The sequence below is a fragment of the Pseudonaja textilis genome, chromosome 4 (assembly GCF_049901715.1).
Source record: "Pseudonaja textilis isolate UNSWEBS1 chromosome 4, rPseTex1.2, whole genome shotgun sequence".
NCBI lineage: Eukaryota > Metazoa > Chordata > Lepidosauria > Squamata > Elapidae > Pseudonaja > Pseudonaja textilis.
This window is the reverse complement of record NC_141993.1, coordinates 82,101,098-82,124,017: the sequence shown is the minus strand read 5'-3', so window position 1 is coordinate 82,124,017 and position 22,920 is coordinate 82,101,098. Positions and strand designations below refer to the sequence as shown.

The 22,920-nt window shown below is 42.3% G+C and overlaps 1 protein-coding gene across 4 annotated transcripts in view; it reads right to left on the bottom strand.

The window, feature by feature from the left end:
• KCNMB2 (potassium calcium-activated channel subfamily M regulatory beta subunit 2) overlaps positions 1-22,920 on the bottom strand; it is a 245,348-nt gene that overhangs the window by 42,529 nt on the left and 179,899 nt on the right. For all 4 annotated transcript variants that reach the window (XM_087933498.1, XM_087933500.1, XM_026705737.2 and 1 more), the window contains exon 2: positions 6,916-7,035. In XM_087933498.1, the coding sequence (XP_087789624.1) occupies positions 6,916-6,971 (56 nt within the window). In that variant the 5' untranslated portion in view covers positions 6,972-7,035. The remainder of the gene's footprint in view (positions 1-6,915; positions 7,036-22,920) is intronic.

Sequence of the window (22,920 nt, the reverse complement as noted above, 5' to 3'; positions counted from 1 at the left end):
GAGAAGGCCAGACATGTATCTGTGTATCTTGTTTGAAAACAGGAAAACAAATGTTTTGCTTGTGTCTTTGTGTGGCTATACAACCTGATCCAATTTATTAAAAAAAAAACAAGCCTGCATATATATTCAGACACGCATCAGACTGCAGTCATGCCAGTTTGAACACCATCACTTGAAAATAAATAGATTGGTTTGATTCATTTTTAAGTTAGTACACTGCTACTGGAAGCTTTTATCTGATCCTAGCTCGATATGTATTATTGTTATTTTATTCCTGTTTTCATAATTTTTCACTACACTGCTTCTTCCATTATGTGCAGAAAATCCACACGCATTATTCCAGTTCACCGCTAAGGGTTTACTGGAGTGCATGCAATAAATGAACCGACTCCAGAAAAACTCGCTAACCTTTCCCAGCTTCAAATGAAATTCACGATAAATCTTTCTCATCCTTGTATTTCTCCCTCCCAAAACTACAGCACAACAAAAACAGCAACATTTCCTTCCCCAGTTTATAAGAGAATGTATGAGATCACATTCATTCCCTTAGAAAAAAGAGATGCGAACAAAATAAGTAAGTGCCCTGGCTATTTATCAAAACGTATTTAACTGTAATGGCTCGCTATCGGTAGATGCATTGTAACCAAATGAAAAGCAGGCAGGAACGGCAGCAATTGTCATGCTGTTCTGGAACATTAGCCCATCACGCAACATAACTTGTGTCGGTCTGCAGACATAAAACGGGCATGGCACAATCAGTCAATAATATCGCACTGGAACATAAATGGGATTCACATGGACGATTGAGAAATAAGATGGCTAATTGAAAAGGACGGCCATGTCATTTCCACAGGAGGCTATGAGGCATGAAATGGACAGAAGAGAGGTAACAAATAAAAAGATTAAACCAAACAAATAAGTTGTAGGAGCCCCAGGCAGTAAGATGACTGAAGGCCTGAGCTGCATGTTAAGAGGCCACCTGGTTTTGGTGGATGTTTAATTTGGTTCTAGAAAACCAAACTCAGTAGAAAGTTTCTACATAATAGAAAGTCTCTACCAAGAAACCTGTAGATCAGGGGTCCCCAACCACCAGGCCGCGGACCAGTACCGGTCCGTGGAACATTTCCTACCGGGCCGCCGGTTTGCTGGGTGCCGCCATCTTGTTTGACGAGAAAGTGCTTCCGGGTGAGCTTTTCCGGTTGGAAAGCGGTGTTTGGGTCCCGAAGGAATCCTCGCACCTTAGTTTCACCGAAGGGGGGGGCTTCGAACGAAACTAAGGCACGAGGATTTTTTCAGCACCCAAGGCAAGGCAAGCCGAGCGACCGTCCCGAAGCCATCCCAAAGCGAAGCCCATTGACAAAGGTACAAAGGAGGAGTTGAAGGTGGCGGGGAGAAGCAGGGGACGGCTGGCTGGCTGGCTGGTCGCTCGGCTCGCCTTGCCTTGTCATGCGTGCTGATGTCGGTACCAGGCCACGGATCATTTTGTGATGCCGGTACCGGGCCGTGGCACAAAACAGGTTGGGGACCACTGCTGTAGATGGCTTATCTCAGAAAGACCATTAGTTTTCATGACCTAGGGACTGACTGTCTCTGAATATTTGTTCTCTTGTCCTTTTCTAAGGCATCCAGCTATGTAGCTATTGGTACATCAGTGAGAGGTGAATTTCTCTGTCTCGGGTACTTATGTATATACTCACAAAAGGGCATTACTATACATCTATCTTCCTAAGACAGGCTGAACCACCAAAGTCTACAGTGAAGGATCATGTAAGTTCTCAGTAGCTTATTAAAACAATTCCAGCAGGAATAGAAAGCTACTTAAACTCTGGTAAACTCACAGAGTGAGAAATGTACTTTTCTGAGAACCCAACCACGCCAAGTATAGTTTGGTATTTTACTCAGTTGTTATGCAAACAATACAACCCCTCCCATTTTTCTTCTGCTGTGCAAGATTATTTCCTCTGTGGCTATTAAGGCTCACCCAGCTTGAGATATCTGTCTTTCCAAATGAAGGCACTATTGATTTTGGGGGGTTTAAAAGCTTGGAATTTTTCTAGTTATTGCAGCATTTCGGTTGTCTTGTACTTTGAATTTTCTGCTATGTGTGAGAAATCAATTGATGGTAGGATAAGGAAGAAAGAACTGCTTCCGTTTTATGTTTGGAAAAGAATATAGATAAATGTGGCACAAAGAATACCAAGTGAGTGAGCCCCATATGATACAATAACTTCGAACTCTATATTCACATCAGATTTTAGATTTGGGGAGAAAAAAAAAAGAAGTAGAAAATCCAAAGCACTTGCGGCCTTGTGTGGAAATATTCTTATGTGTATAAAAATTATTTGATGGTGTTCTGTGGCTACTGAACAATATCGAAAGAACAGGGAATGCCCAAGGGTGACTTCCTTTAATTGTAACTTGATCTCCTAGGCCCTTTGAAGCATTTAGAACAGGGGTATCAAACTCAATTTTATTGAGGGCCGCATCGGGGTTTGTGTCTGGCCTTGGTGGGCTGGGGTGGCATGGCCAGGGTGGTTTGTGGGCAGCTCGGTCACTCATGTTGGGGGCAACTGTGCTCTGCCAACTAAAATGGTCTCCTGAGATCCATTTTTGGCTGCTACAGCCTCTTGCAACCTTTCTGACCTCCGTTTTCACTGTCAGAAACATCGTGGGCTGGTCCTTCACTGTTTCCAGGGTGGCCCTACGGGCCAGATCTAAGCACCCCATAGGCCAGATCCGGCCTGCAGGCCTTGAGTTTGACACCTCTGATTTAGAAGGTAAATTACACAATCTGATGGCTTTAAAGAGCATTTGGTGCACCAGGTCACAGAACTGATGCCTGCCTTTTAAGAGACATGCAGGGGTGGGATGCTACCGGTTCTGCCCAGCTCTATAGAACCGGTAGCTCTGAAGAACAGCAGATACCGAACTGGTTCTGTGTCTGCTGCTGTTTGGCCCTCTGCCGCCCCCCACTTCCCCGGGCTCTTACCTGTGCTTTATTTCCTACTTTTTCAACCTCAGCTGCTTTGCGTGGCACAGCTGAGGTTGAAGAAGCAGGAAAAACACTGCTTTCCAAATGCTGCGCACCTGTGCGCAGTGGTTTTCAACTGTCCGGAGGGCACAGCTCAAGCGTTTTGTATACACATGCAAAACATTACAGCAAACCGGTAGTAACACCGGTTGAATCCCACCCCTGGAGACATGGATTGGGAAAGCTAAATAGCAACGGTCTGCTTCTTCTGACCAAATACACCAAGCATCTGCACCACTAACATGATGCTCAGACTTGCAAGCAAGTATAAAACTACCTGAATGCATCCCAGGTCTAAGAAATGTTAGTGTTGAAAAAAAAAACACCAACAAGAAAATAATGTTTACCATGTGAAAACGTTGAAAAATTAAAAGGCTGCCAGTGTAGATGCTATACTTGGAGAAAGGTTAAAATGGGGCTGTGCCTTGTTTAACATTGCTTAGGGACAAGGCATTCATGTCACCTTGGATTGGGAAAATGTCACGATTGTTCCCTGAATAAAAGGAAAGCTAATTATAGAGGGTGGGGATTTAGTTTATTAAATGAGAAACACTTGACAGAATTTTGATTGAAAGGGTGTGGTGAATGGGCAGGGCACCTTCATGCCACGGGATTGTACAGACCAGATTGTTCATGGCACTGATTTGGTCATAGAAATATGAGAAAGAAATGTATTGTATGTTTGTTGAAAGTTATGATAAAGAGAATAGGTATCAGTTTTGGAATGTTTTGCATGCCTATGGAATTGAATGATGGTTGCTGAAGCCAGAATGGCAATTTATAGGGGAAATAAAGCATTTGCTTCATTTATTATTTATTTATCACTGACATTTCTATGTTGTTCCACTCTAAAATATGCATTGAGCAAAACTCACTATGGATTTCAATGCCAAAGAGGAGATTAAATCACCAATAGGTGAGGCATCCCAGTTTGTTTCATATATTTATGGATAGATGAATGCGGTGACATTAGAGACATGCTGATTGGGGACATTAACATGTACATGCATTTGCACGCAGACCATGCTGTGTTGTTGGCAGAGAACACAAATGATTTGCAGCAAGGAGTACTCCTTATTTGTGCTGGGTTGAAAATGCATCTTTGTTGGTCCTCCCTGGCTAATACGCTGTTGAATTTCAGCTGTGTACTCTGGGGGCTATAGCACTGCTAACAACAACGACAACAACAACAAAAGCCCTGTGTGTTTCTATGCAGGAGGAATCAACATCGCAAAAAACAATATTTATTTTTAATGGCCTAGGATACCTGGAACAAGGAGCATTGTACTTGAGATCCAGTGGTCGGCTTTTGTACATTTCCTGATTTTTTTTTCTCTAGTATGTGTTTCCTTATTAAAATGCAGCACAACAAAAGCATATTCTGACTTTACCTCCACATTCCATAGGTAAATTTAGAAAATTATGGGCAGTCCTTGGAATTAAGTATGTCTAACTTACAGACAACTTGAATGTACAAATGGTCTGCTTACTACCATGTTTCCCAGAAAATAAGACCCTGTCATATATATTTTTTGCCACCAGAAAAGGCACGAAATCTTATTTTTTTGGGGGGGGATGTCATCCACTGACTAACCACACTCGTGCATGTCACCCCACCACCCGGCCTCCTTTTTGCTTTCAGAGAACTTCTTCTGCAGCCAACAAGGCTTTCCTGAAGGCCTCTGCAGCCAATAACAGAGTTCCGGATTGATCCAGAGCTTTGTTATCAGATACAGAGGCCTTCAGAAAAGCCTTGCCAGCCTTGCCAGCTGCAGAAGAAATGGGCTGGCAAAGCAGGTGTTGGGGTGTTCATGGCCTGGCTACAACTGTCCAAAGGTAAGTAGTAGGGCAGCTCCATCCCCCATCCCCACCCTAGCTTATCCTGAGTGGGTGGGAACTTAATTAGGGCTTATTTTGGGGGTAGGGCTTATATTGGGCACTTGGGTAAAAATCAAACTAGGACTTACTTTAAGGATAGGTCATATTTTTAGGGAAACGGGGCACTAAAAATGGCAGAGGGTGTTGTCCTTCCTCAAACCAATGGACCACTGAAACATGTTTTCATGAACCTCTGAAGCTGCACATTTTAAATAAGGTAGCCCTTGACTCACGACTACAGTTGAGCCCAAAAGTTCTATGCTAAGCGAGACGTTTGCTAAATGAGTTTTGCTCCTTTTTACGACTATTTTGGCCACAGATGTTAAGCGAATCAGTGAAGGGCTTAAGTTGGGAACATGATTTGTTAAGTGAATCTGGCTTCCCCATTGACTTTGCTTGTTGGAAGGTCACAAAAGGGGTTCATGTGACCCTGGGACACTGCAACCGTTGTAATATGAGTCAGCTGCCAAGTGTCTGAATTTTGATCACATGCCCAAGGGGATGCTACAATGGTTGTAAGTGTGAAAAAGGGTCCTAAGTCATTTTTTTCAGTGCCGGTTGTAACTTTGATCAGTCATTAAATGAACTGTTGTAAGTCAGGGACTCTCTGTAATAAAGCTTGTTTTCAATGGTTCATGAAAACATTGAGCTGCTGAAAGGAGGAGAACGCCACCTGCTCTTTTTAGTAATAGTTCATGAGTTCCGGCTTACATAAAATTCAGCTTAAAGGTACATTTAGGAACAGATCTTATTCTTAACCTGGGGACTGTCTGTGATTGATGGAAGTGAGCAGAGAAAGATTAGAATAAATTTTCCCAACCTGATGACACTGTGAATAATAACTCCCAGAAATTCCAGCTATCATAGGAGATGAATGGAGTTTGGGGTCTCCTATTTCATATAACATTAAATAGCATAATAATAGAGAAGGTGCATACTTCCGGGGGTGGGATGTTACCAGTTCTGCCCGGCTCTATAGAACTGATAGATCTGAAGAGCAGCAGACACTGAACCGCTTCTGTGTTTGCTGTTGTTTGGCCCACCTGCCCATCGGGGCTCTTACCTGTCCTTTATTTCCTGCTTTTTCAACCTTAGCTGCTTTGCGTGCCACAGCTGCGGTTGAAAAAGCACGAATAAAGTGGCTTTTCAAGCGCTGTGCTCCTGCGTGCAGCGCTTATCAGCTGTGCTGTGGCCGAGCATAAGGTTTTTAACACACACGCATGCGTGCGCAAAATGTAATAACCGAACTGGTAGTAACAACACCGGTTGAACCCCACACTTGCATACTTCCCAAAATATATCATATAATATTTTAGGGCAACGTGGAACTTTCTGATAGGGAAGCACGTTTTGAGGGTGTAATTGGCTTTCCACGTCGCTCAGAATTATTCTTCATTCTTTTCCCTCCGATACAGGTAGACCTTGACTTACAACCATTCATTTAATGAGCATTCGCAGTTACAATGGTGCTGAAAAAGGGGACACTTGCAACTGCATCCCTATGGTCACATGATCAAAATTCAGACACTTGGCAACTGGTTCATATTTGTGACGATTGTAGTGTCCTTGGAAATCATGTGATCATCTTCTGACAAGCACAGTCATTGGGAAGCCATGAGCCCCTTAACAACCTCTGTGTCTAACTTAAGAACTGCAAAGATTCACTTAACAACTCTGAAAGAAAGGTCATAAAATGGGGGCAAAACTCACTAAACAAATGTCTCACTCAGCAACAGAAATTTTGGGCTCAATTGCAGTCATAAATGAAGGACTGTAATTCTCATCTGTTCATGATGGGTACAGTAAGTGGTTGGAGAAGGGAAAAGCCATAGGATAGAATTCTCTCTCCTATATTTCCTGGTGACCAGTAATGCCATTATTATAAATTACCAGTTATTTTGTGATGGCACTAAGATTCACAATCTTAGGTCAAAAAGTAGTTAACATGTCAAAATTATTGCACAAGGAGCCCAGCGTTTGCCTAACGCAGTGTGGACGCCACGTACCTTCTCTCATCATGCCTGTATGACGTGGAGCTCCGGCCACTGGTCCAAATGAACATCTTAGAGGATTGGTCTCCACTGCCTCTCCTTACCGTTGAGGTCCTGGAGGAAAAATGGCAGGACCTAGGAGAAAATGGAGAATCTTCATTACTGTATGCTGAAAACCTGCTGGGCCTCATCACATCTAACCAACCCAACTGCCAAATTTGATTGCCTTGCAGGCTTTGCTCCACAGAGAGTGTCTTTTAGATGATTCCAGGTGATATGCAAAACAAGATGATGACCTTTCTCTTCCCTTCCAGGAGGTTCACTTGACATTAAATTATTTCCTGCTCATCTTTCTTAATTTCTTTTTCCTCCTGTTTTCCTCTCCCTTTCTGTCAGAGCTAAGAAAATCCCACTGGGCTGCCTTCTAAAATGTATGGGTTCTTTGTTCAAAGCAAGTTTACTCATAACTGACTAAGTTTCTTGTCCATCTCTAGTCATCTTTGCAGGCCTCTTCTCTCCCCGATAGTCTTTGATATGAACCTTTCTTTGGTCATTTCCTTTAAGCATCCATGAGATATCCAACAACGATGATAGCTTGAAGCTGTATGAACTCATCTCTAACTGAATTGGCAGTTAAATGAAAATGGAGGTGAAAGTCCACCTTCCAGGTGGATTTCTGATTGGTGTTTCTGCAGCAGTTTCTGTGTGAGTGTGTGTGCAGATGCGTGTGTGCGTGTGATTGAGTGTGACATAGATCCCATGGCAACTTGATCCATGACTCCATGACTACCAAAGAGATTTGTTGACATTAGGTAAATGCTTTCCTCTCTCTTTTCACAGTCATTCCCCAACTTAGCCTTCCTCAATTTATCATCTTCTAGATTGAACAGAATAACAGGACCTCGGAAAGGACCTGGTAGGTCATCTGGTCCAACTCCCCACCCAAGCAGAAGACCCTACACCATTTCTGACAGATGGCAGTCCAGTTACTTCTTAAAAGCTTCCAGTGATGAAGCTCCCACAACCTTTGAAGGCCAGCTGTTCTATTGGTTGATTGTTCTCAATGTCAGAAATTTTCTCCTTATTTCTAGGTTGAACCTCTCCTCGATCTGTTTTCTTCCATTATTCCTTGTCTGGCCTTCAGGTGCTTTGGAAAATAGGTAGTCTACAGTACCTATTATTCTCAGGCAACCACTTTTCCCTATTCTTTATCTGTTGGAAAGCAACATTCAAATGAAAGAAAAAATTGTAAAGAAACTGGGAATGCATTTTGCTTCTTCTCTCACTTATAATCATTGTCCTTCACACTATTTGGACCACTTGTCCCGAGATGATTTTTGCATCAACTGTTTTGTTGCAGTTTATCAGTGGCAGGCAATTTATGGCAATTGCTCTCAGAACAGCAAGTTTTCTTAAAAAGAGTAAAGCCCCATGCAGCTGAGCAACTCAAGACCAAGGAAGCAAGAACTACAAAGCTTTCTGTAAAATGCTTTCCTGATACCCTTAAGATATTTTTACCCTTTGTGGCCTGGGTCCAGATTACCTGAGGAACTGTCTCACTGAAATAGGATTGGCTTGCCCGACTTTCTGTGGCAGAATGGGCATGCTCTGGATCTCATCAGCCAAGGAATTGCAGCTGGCCGTGTCCAGGAGAAGAGCATTTTCTGATGTGGTTCCAACCCTTAGGAATATGCACACCCCTCAAGGTGAGATCCGCCCCAATCCTCTTGGCCTTCCAAAAGAGCTTGTAAACCTAGTTCTGCCAACTGTCTTGGGCCCCCAATGAGGGTGTCCCATTTGGGAAGTGGTTAGTAAATTACTTTGGCCATCTAATGAGAAGAGAGAAGTCATTGAAAAGTACCCTGATGTTGGAAAAAGAGTGAAAGCAAAAGAAGAAGAGGATGGCAGAGGATGACATGGTTAGATAGGGTCATTGATGCAATGAATATAATTTGAGCAAACTTTGGGAGACAGTGGAGGACGGGGGGCACGGCATATTGTGATCCATCAGGTCATGAACAGTCATACATGAGTTAGCGACTGACAAAACAATAGCAGATTAGTAGAAGATCCACCTCCACCCTGTCTACGTATTGGTTTTTTATCTGTCTTAATATTAATTTTAATATTAATTTTAATGTTTTAACTTTTAATGGCTGATGTTTTAATGTTTTAATCCTGTAATTGTTTTTAGTCTGTTATTTATAGTATTGTAAGCCAGAGTAGATAGAAAGATAGACAGCATACAAATTAAGTAAGTAAGTAAGTAAGTAAGTAAGTAAGTAAGTAAGTACCTTTAATACTCATCTGCAATAAGTGCAGAATCTTGTAGTGTATTAGGAATTTTCCAATTCCTTCATTTATTAAAGTATTATTAAAGATGCTTTTTTCACAAACGTCTATCTATCTGAACTGTATGTATTTATTTGAGTGGCGTGGTGGCGTAGTAGGGAAGACTCTTGCTTTCCACCTGGATGGTTGAAAGTTCAATCCAAGGTAGTAGCAGGTGTTTCTCTCTTTTAGCGTACAAAGAAAAAAATAACTGTTGTGAACTCCGTTGTGGCTTCAGGAAGGGCAACCGGCCAGTAAACACTCAGCTCCATCCAGTCGCCTCGACTCTACCCCGAATTAAGGAATTTCATGGTCACAAAAAGGAGGGTTTTTTAAATTATTTATGAGATAAGTTGCCAACTGACTCGCTTTCTTTCACTCGATTCCTTAGATTAACATTCTCTCCCTTTCCTTGCCTTCCTGCAATCGCTCACAAGAAGAGCTGTACTTTAAAGTTCAGTGCAGTTTTTGGTATCTTTTCATCTATTTAATTTTAAGCTAAAAATATCTGAGAGTTATAGGAGGGTCAGCTCTGCCATGCAGCTGGATGAAAAAAAAATCTGTATTAAGCATTTGCCTGAGTAGGCAAGAGATGAATGCAAGAATTTATGCCTGAGATGCAAACCTTCTTAAATGAGTGGAGCAAAGAGGCCAGGCTTGAAGAACAGATGCCTTTAGCTTAACTGCGGCTGGCCTTGAGCCGAATTTCAAAAGTCTGCTGCTGCAGATAAGTTCAAAAAGAAATGTCTTTTCTCCTAGCAGAATACTGAGAAGAGGTGTCAGCGGTCACGTTATGCTTGCTTGTCCTTTGCTACCATGGGTAGCGGGTAGCGGGGGATGGGAGAGGGGAGATGCTTGGGGGAAAACAAAAATAATTGCTGTATCTCCCTGAGATGCTGCCTCAAGGTCACCTGGCTGAGAGAAAAAGGGAGTTGCGGGCCAACCTAAGCTTGAACTGACTGTTCTGAAAATGTCTTGCTTGAACTTGATTGGTCGTGGGGGGTGGAGTTAGTGACAGGAGGCAGTTATGTGGCGGGGGGAGTTGAACTTAGAGATTTTGGTGTACAATTCTCAGTTCTGGCTCTGCATTACTACAATATACTTGACTTCCAATAAAAACATACCTTTCTCAACAAATGGAGTCAAGGATCATTTCTCGTTAGGGATTTAAGTCGTGGCAGGTCTACAATAGGTATGAAATAGATACATATGAAGGATAAGGGGTACTGCAGTGGCGCAGTAGTTACAGTGCAGTATTGTAGGCTACTTCTACTGACTGCTGACTGCCTGCAATTTGGCAGTTCAAATCTCACCAGGCTCAAGGTTGACTCAGCCTCCCATCCTTCTGAGTTGGGTAAAATGAGAAACCAAATTGTTGGGGGCAATATGCTGACTCTGTAAACCACTTAGAGAGGGCTGTAAAGCACTGTAAAGTGGTTTGTAAGTCTAACTGCTATTGCTATTGCTACTTCTGCCACTATTCTTTCAATAGCTCATAACAGATGAACTTTAGTATAAGTCAGCGGTATGCTATAGCTGTCAAAAATGTAATTCTGGGCTGCATCAACAGAGGGATGGTAATCACAGGAAGTGATAGTACTGTTCTATATTACACTAGTGAGGCCAACCTTGGGATGTTGCATCCAGTTCTGGCCACTACGATACAAGATGTTGAGATTCTGGAATGAGTGCAGAAAAGAAGAACAAAGACGATAAAGGGTCTGAAGGCTAAATCATACAATGAATAGCTAAGGGAACTATTCACGTATGTTTAACCTAATGAGGATCTTCTAATACTTAAAGGGGTATCACAGAGAAGAGGGGATCAATTTATTCTCCATAGCACCCAAGAGCAGAACAAGAAGCAATGGGCAGAACTTTGTCAGAGGAGATCCAACATGCAACTAAGGAGAACGATTAATTAATTAATTAATGGAATAGCTTGCTTCCTGGAATTGTGGGTGCTCCATCACTGAAGGTTTTCAAGAAAACACTGGACAGCCATTGCTCCAGATGGTATAAGGACTCTTGTCTTGGGAAGGGGATTGGACAAGGAAGATATTGAGGTTCCTTCCATTCCTATGATTCCACAAACTCAGAAGCAGCTTGGGATAGTAGCTCAACTCTTACAAAATGTTGGCCATATCCAAAGGGTGTGGTTCAAGGAGCTGCTGTTCGGGCCTCTTTTATTTATATTGGAAGTCCTTGAAACATCACCAGAACATAGGAGTATATGGTGTGTATGGTGTGTGTAACCAATGGTGGGATTCAAATGTTTTTACTACTGGTTCTGTGGGCATGGCTTGGTGGGCATGGCAGGGGAAGGATACTGTAAAATCTCCATTCCCACCCCACTTCAGGGGGAAGGATATCGCAAAATCCTATTCCCTCTCCACCCCACTAACCTGCTTTCCAGCTCTGTTCTCCTGTGCAGGGCAACCAAAGAAGACCCAGCTGATCAGCTGGGACTCGGGAGGCTGAGAATAGATGGGGGCAGGGCCAGTCAGAGGAGGGATTTGCCGGATCTCCAAACTACTCAGAATTTCCGCTACTGGTTCTCCAGAACTGGTCAGAACCTGCTGAATACCACCTCTATGTGTAACATTACTAGATATAGAATAGAGCTTGTCAACTCTATTTTGAGCACCAAGGATTGTATCAGACTTTTTAATGGCATCTACTCCTCTTCCCCCAAATACACTGGTGACATCTTGTGAGAGTTTAATATGCCCTGCACAAGCATATTTTCTATACAAATATTGAAATTCTCTATGCTACTATGCAAAAGTAAAAATAACATGTGAATTCTTTTGATGGGATCGATGACCAAGTCAATATCTTGGTATTAGAACAGGTTTCCAAATTCTGATGTATAAAGGATCAAGGATCTACATCTAATCAAAGATATTACACATGTATTACATCAATATACGGCGCAACGTTATTTGCAAAATGCATTTTGTGAATGTATATTTTCTGAAAAAAATATTCTAAATATATTTTGTATTATTTACAGAAAAATACTCTAAAACCCCAACATGTTGATCTTCCTTTCTGTTTCTTCAGAACCAGATTAAGTTTGGGAAGCCTGTCATATTTGTTCGTATAAATAATATAATGTAGATACATTTTTTTAAAGCTCTGTATTCCTGTGTCTGAAGCTTCTATCAAAATATCTCTCTTCATCAGCAGGGTCTTTTTAATTTAATGGAAAGAAAGTCATAGCAGAGGCTAAAAGGGAAGGAACATTAAAATAAAATAGCTTTCCTGCCTCTTCCAAAAGGCTATCATTTGAAGAAAACAAATGACATATGTGGTCAATATGCCTATTGAATGTCCTTTGCCTCCAAATTGTGAAATTTGTAGCCTATTAGATTTCCCCTGCTTGAGTGCTTGGGAACTAGAGTTAAGGACATTTACAGGTTTGTTGACAGTGTACGCTTTGTAAGATCTAATTTGGTTTTTCTTTTCCAGATAAGCAAGCTGGAATATAAAGAATAGATAGCAAAACAGCACAGCTTTGAAATCTTGTTTCTACATGCCCAGCAATTTAATTTAATGTAATGATTTATAGGGACACTCATTTTATAACAGTGACTTTTTATTCAGTTTAGGCACCATCCAGTGGCACCTGGACTCTGGACAGAGAACAAAAAAAAGAAATAAAGATCAAGATGGCAACTCTGGCTAATAGCAATAGCAATTAGACACATACCACTTCACAGTGCTTTACAGCCCTCTCTAAGTGGTTTACAGAGCCAGCATATTGCTTCCAACAATTTAGTTCCTGATTTTACCCATGTTGGAAGGAGGGAAGGCTAAGTCAACCTTGAGCCAGTGAGATCATCATCATCATCATCATCATCATCATCATCATCATCATCATCTTTTAATGACCTCATAATCCCTTGTGGGATGGAGTCTGGGCAACTGAATAGAGCAAGCAGAGTTATTTAATGGCCAGATGCCCTTCCTGTCACCAATGCAGAGTTTTGTTCAGCAGATGTTCTCAGTGTGCCCAGAGAGAGAAATAACTGCCTCTTACCTAGGATTGAACTCGCAGTCTTCTGATTGTGAGGGGAGAGCTCCACCTCTAGGCTATCACACCACTCATATGACAACTCTGGCTAATGACACATCAAATATATCTGACCAGGGTCCCATTCATCTTAGTTCAGGTCTTTAGGGGTTTCCAGAATGCCATCAGTGCAGGAACTATAAGGACCTAAGCAGAAAGTTTTTGCCATGTGATTTATTCATTTCTTTAATGGATGAATTTATACAGCTGACCATCTCACTCAAAAGCTGGATGGCTAACAAAACATGTGTTTTCTTAATATAATATAAAAGCCATGATGGCAACATGGAATTAAAAAGCCTCCTTGCAAAACGGTCACGTAATACAGAAGAGTAGACCCAAACAGAGCTCCAGTCCCAGTGCCTGAGGAAAAGTTGGGTCATTGGGGCCTTCTGGAAGACCACAAAGATGGGACTTTCTAAATCTTGGGGCGAAGGGGCACGCCATTCCACAGGGCAGGTGTGGTGACAGACAGGTCATCCCTCCAAACGGATGCCTCACAGAAAGCCATAGAGCATGCCTACACTACATGCTTTTGTGAGATAGGCAAAAACCATTGGAGACATGCAGTCCCACAAGTAATCTGCATCTCGTAGTGCACCTGAAAGCCTATTGGAAGGCATATGGTCAAAATGTTATGTGGACATAGCTTATTACCTCCAACACTTCACATATTGTGGCATCCCAGAGCAACTTTTCAAAGGCAGCCCCATGTAGATGGTCCACCTGGGAAGTGGTAAGGCAAGAGCAGAGCTTCCCAATTCAAAATTAGGAGCAACTGGTACACACATGATTGGTTGAAGGCTGTCCTGGTCATAGCTGACATATACCCCTTGAGCAAGAGCTTGAGTACAGGAGGAATCTAAACTGACGTCCAACTTTGCTTATCCAGAATTAATAATGGGATGTATTCATGTAGGGTAGTCTACAGGGTAGTCTTCATGTAGTCTACAACCCATGGTTTCTTGGTCTTGCCAAGGTTCCCTTAATGCCTATTTTTCCTCATCTGGACCCTCATAGCTTCTAGGCACTGAGAAAGAACCTTGATAACATTACTTGTAGGGCCCAAAACAGAAATGTATAACTGAGAATCATTAACATAGTGATATTTAATTCTATTCCAACAAATGACTTCAGCCAGTGGCTTCATGTAGATCAGGAGTGTAAAACTCAATTTCATTGAGGGCCGCATCAGGGTTATGTTTCACCTTGGGGGGCTGAGGTGGGTGTGACCAGTGGGCGTGACCAGCTCAACGACATTTGTATTGAGGGCGCCTGAGGTGGCCTGACTGCTCTGCCAGTGAAAATGACACTTCCAAGCTCTGTTTTCGGCTGCGATGGACTCCTGCAACCTGCCAGTGAAAACAGAGCTTGGGAGTGCTGCCTGCAGCCCTCCTGAGCTCCATTTTTGGCTGTGATGGCCTCCTGCAACCCTCTGCCAGTGAAAATGGAGCTTAGAAGGACTGCACGCAGCGCTCCTGAGCTCCATTTTCACTGGCAGAGGCACTGCAGGCCAGTCCTTCACTATTTCCAGAGTGGCCTTGCAGGCCAGATCTAAGCACCCCATGGGCTGGATCTGGCCACAGGGTCTTGAGTTTGACACCTCTGACGTAGATGCTAAAGAAGACAGAGAAAAGAATTCAGCTTTGAGGCACCTGGCAAAAGAGAAGCCCAGGGCTAGACTTCCTTGAACCCCAGCATTGTCTGGAATTGGCTTTAGAGGACGGAGGAGAATCTTGCAAAACTGTACTCTCCAGTCACAATCTCCTAAACCAGCTCAGAATAATACTAGGATGGAAGGTACCAAAGAGCACTGAAATATCAAGGATATGTATACCACTGATATCCCAACACCATTGTTCTGACCAAGGCTTCCTGAGACAATAACAATCACATGCTTAGTCGAAAAAACTTTCTTTTTATTTCAACAGCTGTGAATTATATGCATTCACAGCCCGTAATGAGTCCCACACAGTTTATGAATAGATCAACAGAAGTCTGCCACAGCCTTTTCAGGATAAGGCTGATAAGTACCCACCTTTATCTCCCTTGAAATGCTGCCAATGACTAAATTGCCAATTAGCTGTACAAGGCCAATGGATCTTCAGATTTTAAACTGACCAGAACGAACAAAGTTGCTTCCTGCAAAGGCTCATGTCCCTTTGTTTTTCCTTTATGTCTTATGGAAGGGGCCAACCATCTCCAAGCCTTACTCCCGAGTCACCCCTTTTGTCTTAACTGTTCTTGCCTTCTGGCAGCTCTGCTCAAGTGCACACTGGAAACAGGCTCCCCCTGTTCCTCTCCCTCACTGATGTCAGATTTTGGAGGCTCCAGAGTCCGCACATAACTCTCAGATGGCCCTGGACCCATCTCTGTGTCAGATACAGATTCCTCGTTCAAGCCCTCCTCAGACTCCAGGACTGGCCCATGTTCCTTCCCACTGTCCAACTCTGCTGCCAGCTCCGGAGGCCACCAGGAGACCACAACAACCAACCAAGGTCATCTACAAATGCAACAGCTGTGGTGGCACAGTGATTAGAATGCAGTATTACAGACTGACTCTGCCCACTGCCAGGAGTTTGATCCTGAGTTCAAGGTTGACTCAGCTTTCTATCCTTCCAAGGCTGGTAAAAATGACCATCCAGATTGTTGAGGGCAATATTCAGACTGTGTAATCTGCTTAGAGAATCTTGTAAAAGCACTATGAAGCAGTAAGTAATTCTAAGCACTATTGCTATTGCTATTGGGTAATATCTCTGTGCTATAAGCTGGTCCGAAACCTACTTGAATCCATTATCCACACAAATTTATCCATTTTTAGATCTGTATAAGGGGCCAGTTTCTCCCCAGCTTCTATCCAAACAACTAGGATATGGCTAATAGCTAGCAGCCAAAAGTGATTTAGAATCGCTCCTTCAAAAGACTTACAGAACACATTAGAAAAACCTCTTCAGTTCTGTGCCATTAGGAAAGAATCCTTTGAAGATGGCGCAAGGCAGAGAATTATACAGTGTGCTGCTTGACAGAAATCTATTTCTTCAAATTGCAGGCTTTTATTTAATCTGACTTTTCCAAGGAGAAAAGTACGTCCAGGTGGGGTGAGAACTGCTTTTGGCTGCTCTCCTACATTCAAGAGGCTGGGAGAACTTTCTGTGCAATTACATTAAGTAAAATTCAGAGAAACTAGATGGGCTTAGATACAAGTGATGCTTATGAACATGGAACTAGAAAATATATCCTACGAAGCAGTGGTGGGATTTAAGTTTTTTTTTACTACTGGTTCTATGCGTGTGGCTTGGTGGGTGTGGCAGGGGAAGGATACTGTAAAATCTCCAGTCAGAGGTGGTATTTACCAGTTCTCCAAACTACTCAAAATTTCCACCACTGGTTCTCCAAGAATTGGTCAGAACCTGCTGAATACCACCTCTGCTACAAAGAAAGAAGAGCAAAATTTAGCCTTGGGAAGCCAGGACCAAAAGGGGATAACTTAGCATCTTTACAAGCACCTGAAAAGATGTCACACAGAAGAACTGGTCTCTACTAATCCAGGGTAAAGGGCACTAAACGATGGATTTAAGTTCAAAGAAGGCTGGTCTTCTGCCGAATGTTAGGGGAAATAAAACTTCAAACAGTGAGAACAATTAAATAGTAGAATCAGTTCATAGGAAGATAGTGGACTCCCTCTAAATACGATATCAGATATTTATCCAAAAAGACAAAATATGTAATAATCCATGTTCTAACTGCGGCTAGATTAGCGTTTGCTCAATGTTGGAAATCACCTTATACACCTTCAGAGCAAATGGTTATTCAGAAAATTCGTGAGTGTGCTGAAATGGATAAACTAACAATAGCGTTAAAAAACAAAGAGTCCTCAACATTTTACGACAACTGGGACTCATGGTATAATTGGCTTACACAGAGACAAATTATGTAAATGATAAAAAGTAACTTAAACATAATGGAAAAGAGGAGTAGATTGGATATGACGAAGAGAAATGATCCTTACAGACTGTCACAAAAAGATATCATTCATTTTTAATTGTATTTTCTACCCTATTCTCCTTCCCTTCCCCTCTCTCCCTCTATATCTTTTCTCTTCTCCCCAACCGGCCTTTATCCGGTGTGTTAGGCCGGGTGTTTTCCTTCTTTCCCCCTAGCCGTTTTCTTTCTATTTTGTAAATGTATTGTCGATGTGTTTTTAAATTGTAAATTCAATAAAATCTATTAAAAAAATAAAATTGAGGCACTCATCTCCTCGCCTGGCCTCTCATGAGTGTGGGGATGCTGCAACAGTCATAAGTGTGAAAAAGGGTCACAAGTCACTTTTTTCAGTGCCATTGTAACTTTGAATGGTCAGTCCACACAAGCAAAGTACCAGCAAAGGAGAGGAAAAAAACTCCAGAGACGTTCCTGAGACAGGAAGTCTAGTCCTGCCAAGAACATAATAAGAGTTAACGGAGAGAGGCAGTTTCTGTAAGCAATACCAGAATGTATCCTTCCTGCCTTCCTTACAGGATTAGGCCAGTAATTTCTTCTAACAACCAGTTCTCCGAACTGCTTAGAATGTTAACAACTGGTTCTAGTGAATAGATGCGAATCCCACCCCTGCTACTAACATCCACAGTGTGTGTGTGTGTGTGTGTGTGTGTGTGTGTGTGTGAGCAGAACAGCACATCCACTGTCCGCAATGAGCATGGGTTTTTTTTTGCCAGAAATTGGAAATAAATGCTAGTTTCTGGCCATAATAAATCACGGCTGTGTGACTGCAGAATGTTGCAAATGGCAATAAATGCAGGCTAGTTGTTGAGTGCCCAAAATATGACCATGTGACTATGGGGGTGGTAAGTAGATGGCTGTTGGAACTTCAAATCTAGTTCTTACATAGCCCTGGGGCAATCTGTTGTAACTTCAATCATAAGTTGAGGACTATCTGTAGTTATGATCTAACAGAGGCAGAACAGAAATGCATCAAGGAAGCCTACTTTGTATTCTTACATTGACCAGTGAACTGGACACAATAACCTTTTCAACTCATAATTCTGTGTGCATCTGTGGGATGGGTACACTGTGAATCAGTGGAAAACAACGATACAAGCAGAGTCCCTTGGCTGAGAAGACTTCCCAACTGCTCGTACTACTTGTGCCTTTGAGCTTTCCATCTGTGCTATCATTAACCTTGCCTGCTTCATTAGCAGTACCGAGGCATGGCAACCTTTTCCCATTTAACCTGCAATTACACACCTAATCTTGCGTAAAATTGTAACACTAATCACACCACTGCACTGCAGCCTGACTAAACTTTGGATACTTGAGACTTTGTCTTCAGTGTTCCTTTGAAATTCAGGGTCACATTCTACAGAGAAACTCACTAGGAGCACTATCATAAATTCTGTATGTAGCCATCAGTAGTTTTCGTACTTTTAGGGACTCTCCAGATATGATGAAACAAACTGTGGATTTGTAATTGTTGAACAGTACTAGCTGAGCAAGATCAAGAAAAGAAAAACTATATCTATTTCACCAAAGTATATTTTAGGCTAGTCTAGAGCCAAATGTAGCATCCTGGGAGGAGTTTCCCACCTTTGTTTATTGCAAGTTCATTGAGATGAAGGCTTTGAAATGCTTCTTCCCAGGTTTCTTGGCACCTGGGCTGGGATGCTGTTTATGAGTTGCTTATTATTTTTTGATTGTTTACATATTTCCATTCCTTTTTCCAGCTTCCCCTCAATCTCTTACAATTAGGGGGTGGGTAAAAGGATAAATTAAGTGTGGTGGTGGCACAGTGATTAGAATGCAGTATTGCAGGCTAATTCTGTTGACTGCCAGGGGTTCAATCCTCACCAGGCTCAAGGTTGACTCAGCCTTCCATCCTTCCAAGGTCAGTAAAATGAGGACCCAGATTGTTGGGGGCAATAGGCTATCTTTGTAAACCACTTAGAGTGGGCTATAAAGCACCGTGAAGCAGTTTATAAGTCTAATGGCCATTGCTATTGTATAAAAGGTAAAGTTTTCCACTATCCAGTCATGTCTGACTCTAGGGGATAATGTTCATCTCTATTTCTTAGCCAAGGGAAATAGCGTTATCTGAAGACACTTCTATGATTATGTGTCCAGCATGACTGTATGCTGAGGCACACATGGAATGCTGTTACCTTCCCACTGAAGTGGTACCTATTTATCTACTCGCATTTGCATGCTTTTGAACTGGGCAGGAGGGCAGGAGCTGGGGCAAGTAACAGGGTTCACCCTTTATGTAGTGCTCTGGTCTTGAACGCAGGCTGTCAGCTTTCCGGCTAACAAGCTCAGCATTTTTAACCACTGAGCCAAGATGTTCAGCGGTTAAAGTTGCTGAGCTTGTTACCTTTACCAAGAGGCTAAGCTACCATAAAACTATGATAGAAACAAGCGACATACAGCATTCTGTAACTTCCTCTCCCTATTTTCTTCTTCCTCAGAGGATTATAAGGAGACATTTGCTGTTAAAAAGGTGGTAGCCAGAAACTTCAATCCTCTTTTCAGTGCTTTTCTTTTAAATAGATGTGAATTGGGCTTTTTTGAAGTTTAATACACCTTCAGCTGTTATTTTTTCAGGGGGGGAAAAAAAGAACAAGAGTAAAATCTGATTTCGGTGGGCCCTAGAGACCTCAACGCAGGCCTTTGGCTAACAGTTCATGACTCTGTTCTTAATAAGAGTTCAGTTCCCAGGGGAACACCAAGAAATAAAGAAAATAGTTAAGAGTTTAAGTCCATCAGGTGAATTTATCCTGAGTTTCCCCGCTCCCTCCAATACCATTTCAGAGTAGATGTTCTGAATGCTTTTTCGTTCTGTGCCAGAAAGAAACAAATCAAAGAGACAATGGGTTCCACAGGGAGAAAGCTTCCACTGTGGCCTTTTGCTGGCTGTGTTGATTTTCTGTTTAGAGGTGGCATTAAACATTGGGCAGCATTCAACAACAGTCTCTTTCACCTGCTGTCTTTTCAAGGGATTCCCCCGGGGAGGTTTCTCCTTGGCTCAACTCCCTGCTGTAAGCAGAATAGAAGAAGATGCAACCAAAAGCCCATCTAGTTCAGCCTTCTGCTTCCCGCACGTAGTCCTCAACTTACAACAGCTTATTTAGTGACCATTTGAAGATACAAAGGCACTGAAAAAAACTATAAAAAGTGACTTCTGACCATTGCATTATCCCCATGGTCATGCGATCAAAATTCAGATAATTCAAATTTACGAGGGTTGCAGTGTCCTGGAGTCATGTGATCAGCTTTTGCAACCTTCTGATAAACTCTCTGTCTCTTCCATCTCTCTCCCCCCTCCCTCTCTCCCTCTCTCCCCTCTCTCTCTCACACACATTATTAAACATGATTAGGGGACTGGAGATTAAAACTTACAATGAACGGTTAATGGGCTTGGCTAGTCTAGTAAAGAGAAGGACCAGGGGAGACGTGATAGCAGTGTTCCAATATTTGAGGGATTGCCACAGGGAGGAAGGGGTCAAGCTATTTTCCAAAGCACCTGAAGGCCAGACAAGGAATAATGGATGGAAACTGAACAAGGAGAGATTCAACCTGGAAATAAGGAGAAATTTTCTGACAGTGAGAACAATCAACCAATGGAACAGAAGTTGTCTTCAGAAGTTGTGGGAGCACCATCACTTGAGACTTTCAAGAAGAGGCTGGACTGCCATTTGTCAGAAATGGTGTAGGGTCTCCTGCTTAGGCGGGGGGTTGGACTAGATGACTTACAAGGTCCTTTCCAACTCTGATTATCTGTATCTGTACATTTAGATAAGGAAAGAGCCAGAAAATCTCCCAGTAAAGTGGTGGCAGTGACTCTCCCATAACCATTCTGTCATTTTCCTATCCTGATTGGATGGCTGTTTTCATGTGACAATAGAAACATATGAGGAACTATAATGTTTTCCTCTTATGAATACAGCCAAAAATCTTGGGTTTAAGCACTTAATTTCTCATTTTTCTTCCCTTACTCTTGCAAGGACCATTAATACATTACTGTCTATGATCCCAAGCTCAAATAAATATTTCCTTGAGCTGACAAGGGAGAACTAAGGCTTAGCAAAGCTTCAGGTTTGAGGTATGGCTAAAAAAACAGCTCAATATTTCTCCTCAAAGTCTAGTGGTAGGTAGGTTGCTTTGGTCTACATGTTCTAAGCTCTTTATCTGACCTTCCAAGAATGGCAAAAGTCTTATTTATCTATTGAATTTATTGATTGTTGAGAAAAAGTGGTTTAGATTTTGATTTTCATCTCCTAGTCTGTTTTCAGACCATGGTTTAAAAGGATTACCATAACTTGGATGTGAGAAGGAATTAAAATGGTCAAAAACAAAGGGTGTATACTGGTGGCCAAACGAAGGAAAATGAGGTCAAATGAGGTATTCAAGAAGTCCCACACCCAAACTTTGTTTCTTATTCTGAAGCAAGAGGGAATTCTAATATCAATCTCTGTAATTATTTATTTTGAGGCCTTTCCTCAAAACTGGTTGGCAGGGTGAGATGAAGGTCAACAGATGTCCTAAACACAACTCAACAATGGTGCCCCTCAGCACTTGCATTCCTTAACTGAAAAGACATTAATAACAATAGCAATAAGACATATGTAGCACTTCACAGTGCTTTACAGCCCTCTCTAAGCAGTTTACAGAGTCAGCATATTGCCCCCAACAATCTGGGCCCTCATTTTACCAACCTCGGAAGGATGGAAGGCTGAGTCAACCTTGAGCCTGGTGAAATTCGAACTGCCAAATTGCAGTCAGTCAGCAGTCAGCAGAAGTAGCCTGCAATGCTGCACTCTAACCACTGCGCCACCACAGCTCTTAAGGCACAGTAAGTTTTGAAAACTAAAGTTGAGTGTGCCAACTCTGAAGTGAACCTGACTGAAGCCATCTTGTGCTGCCTCATAGATGCCATGAAGCATGAGAGGGGGGAAAGTAGTCCAGCTAATGGTCAAAACAAAAAAAATTCCTGTGGGAACCAAGGTCATTATAACAGGTGGCTGTTGAAGGAGGAGAGAAGCCCGCCAGGTAAATTGATTGAACAATGTGACCAGTGACACCTGGGAGGGGTGATTTTTACTCTTTTAATTAGATGAAAACAGTAGGAAGTTTTAGAGTTGGTTTTTTTCACTGGGTGTGCTGATATGATGCATCCAATAAACATGTTCTTTGAGAAATCTACCTGCCTCGAAGTTCTGCTTTCAATGGGTGCATTACTCGGAATGCTGACAGAGTGTGGCAATAAAAGAGTTAAGGTCATGTTAGCTAGGGAAAAAAGCTGTGTGATGCCCTCAGTGCCTGTGTGGTGTTTATTTTGCCTAGTGTTAATTGAAGGCTGTTAGTTGGGCAAATCCACAAAAGATAGGAAGAAAGAACATATAAGCTGTGGTGGTGTGATGGAACAGTGGTTAGAGTACAATATTGCAGGCAAACTCTGCCCACAGTCTAGAGCTCAATACTGACCGGCTCAAGGTCGACTTGGCCTTCCATCCTTCTGAATAAAATGAGGATCCAAATTGTTGGGGGGTAATATTGCTGACTCTGTAAACTGCTTAGAGGGTGCTGTATATTTGAATATTTGAAGCAATTCCCTTACTAGA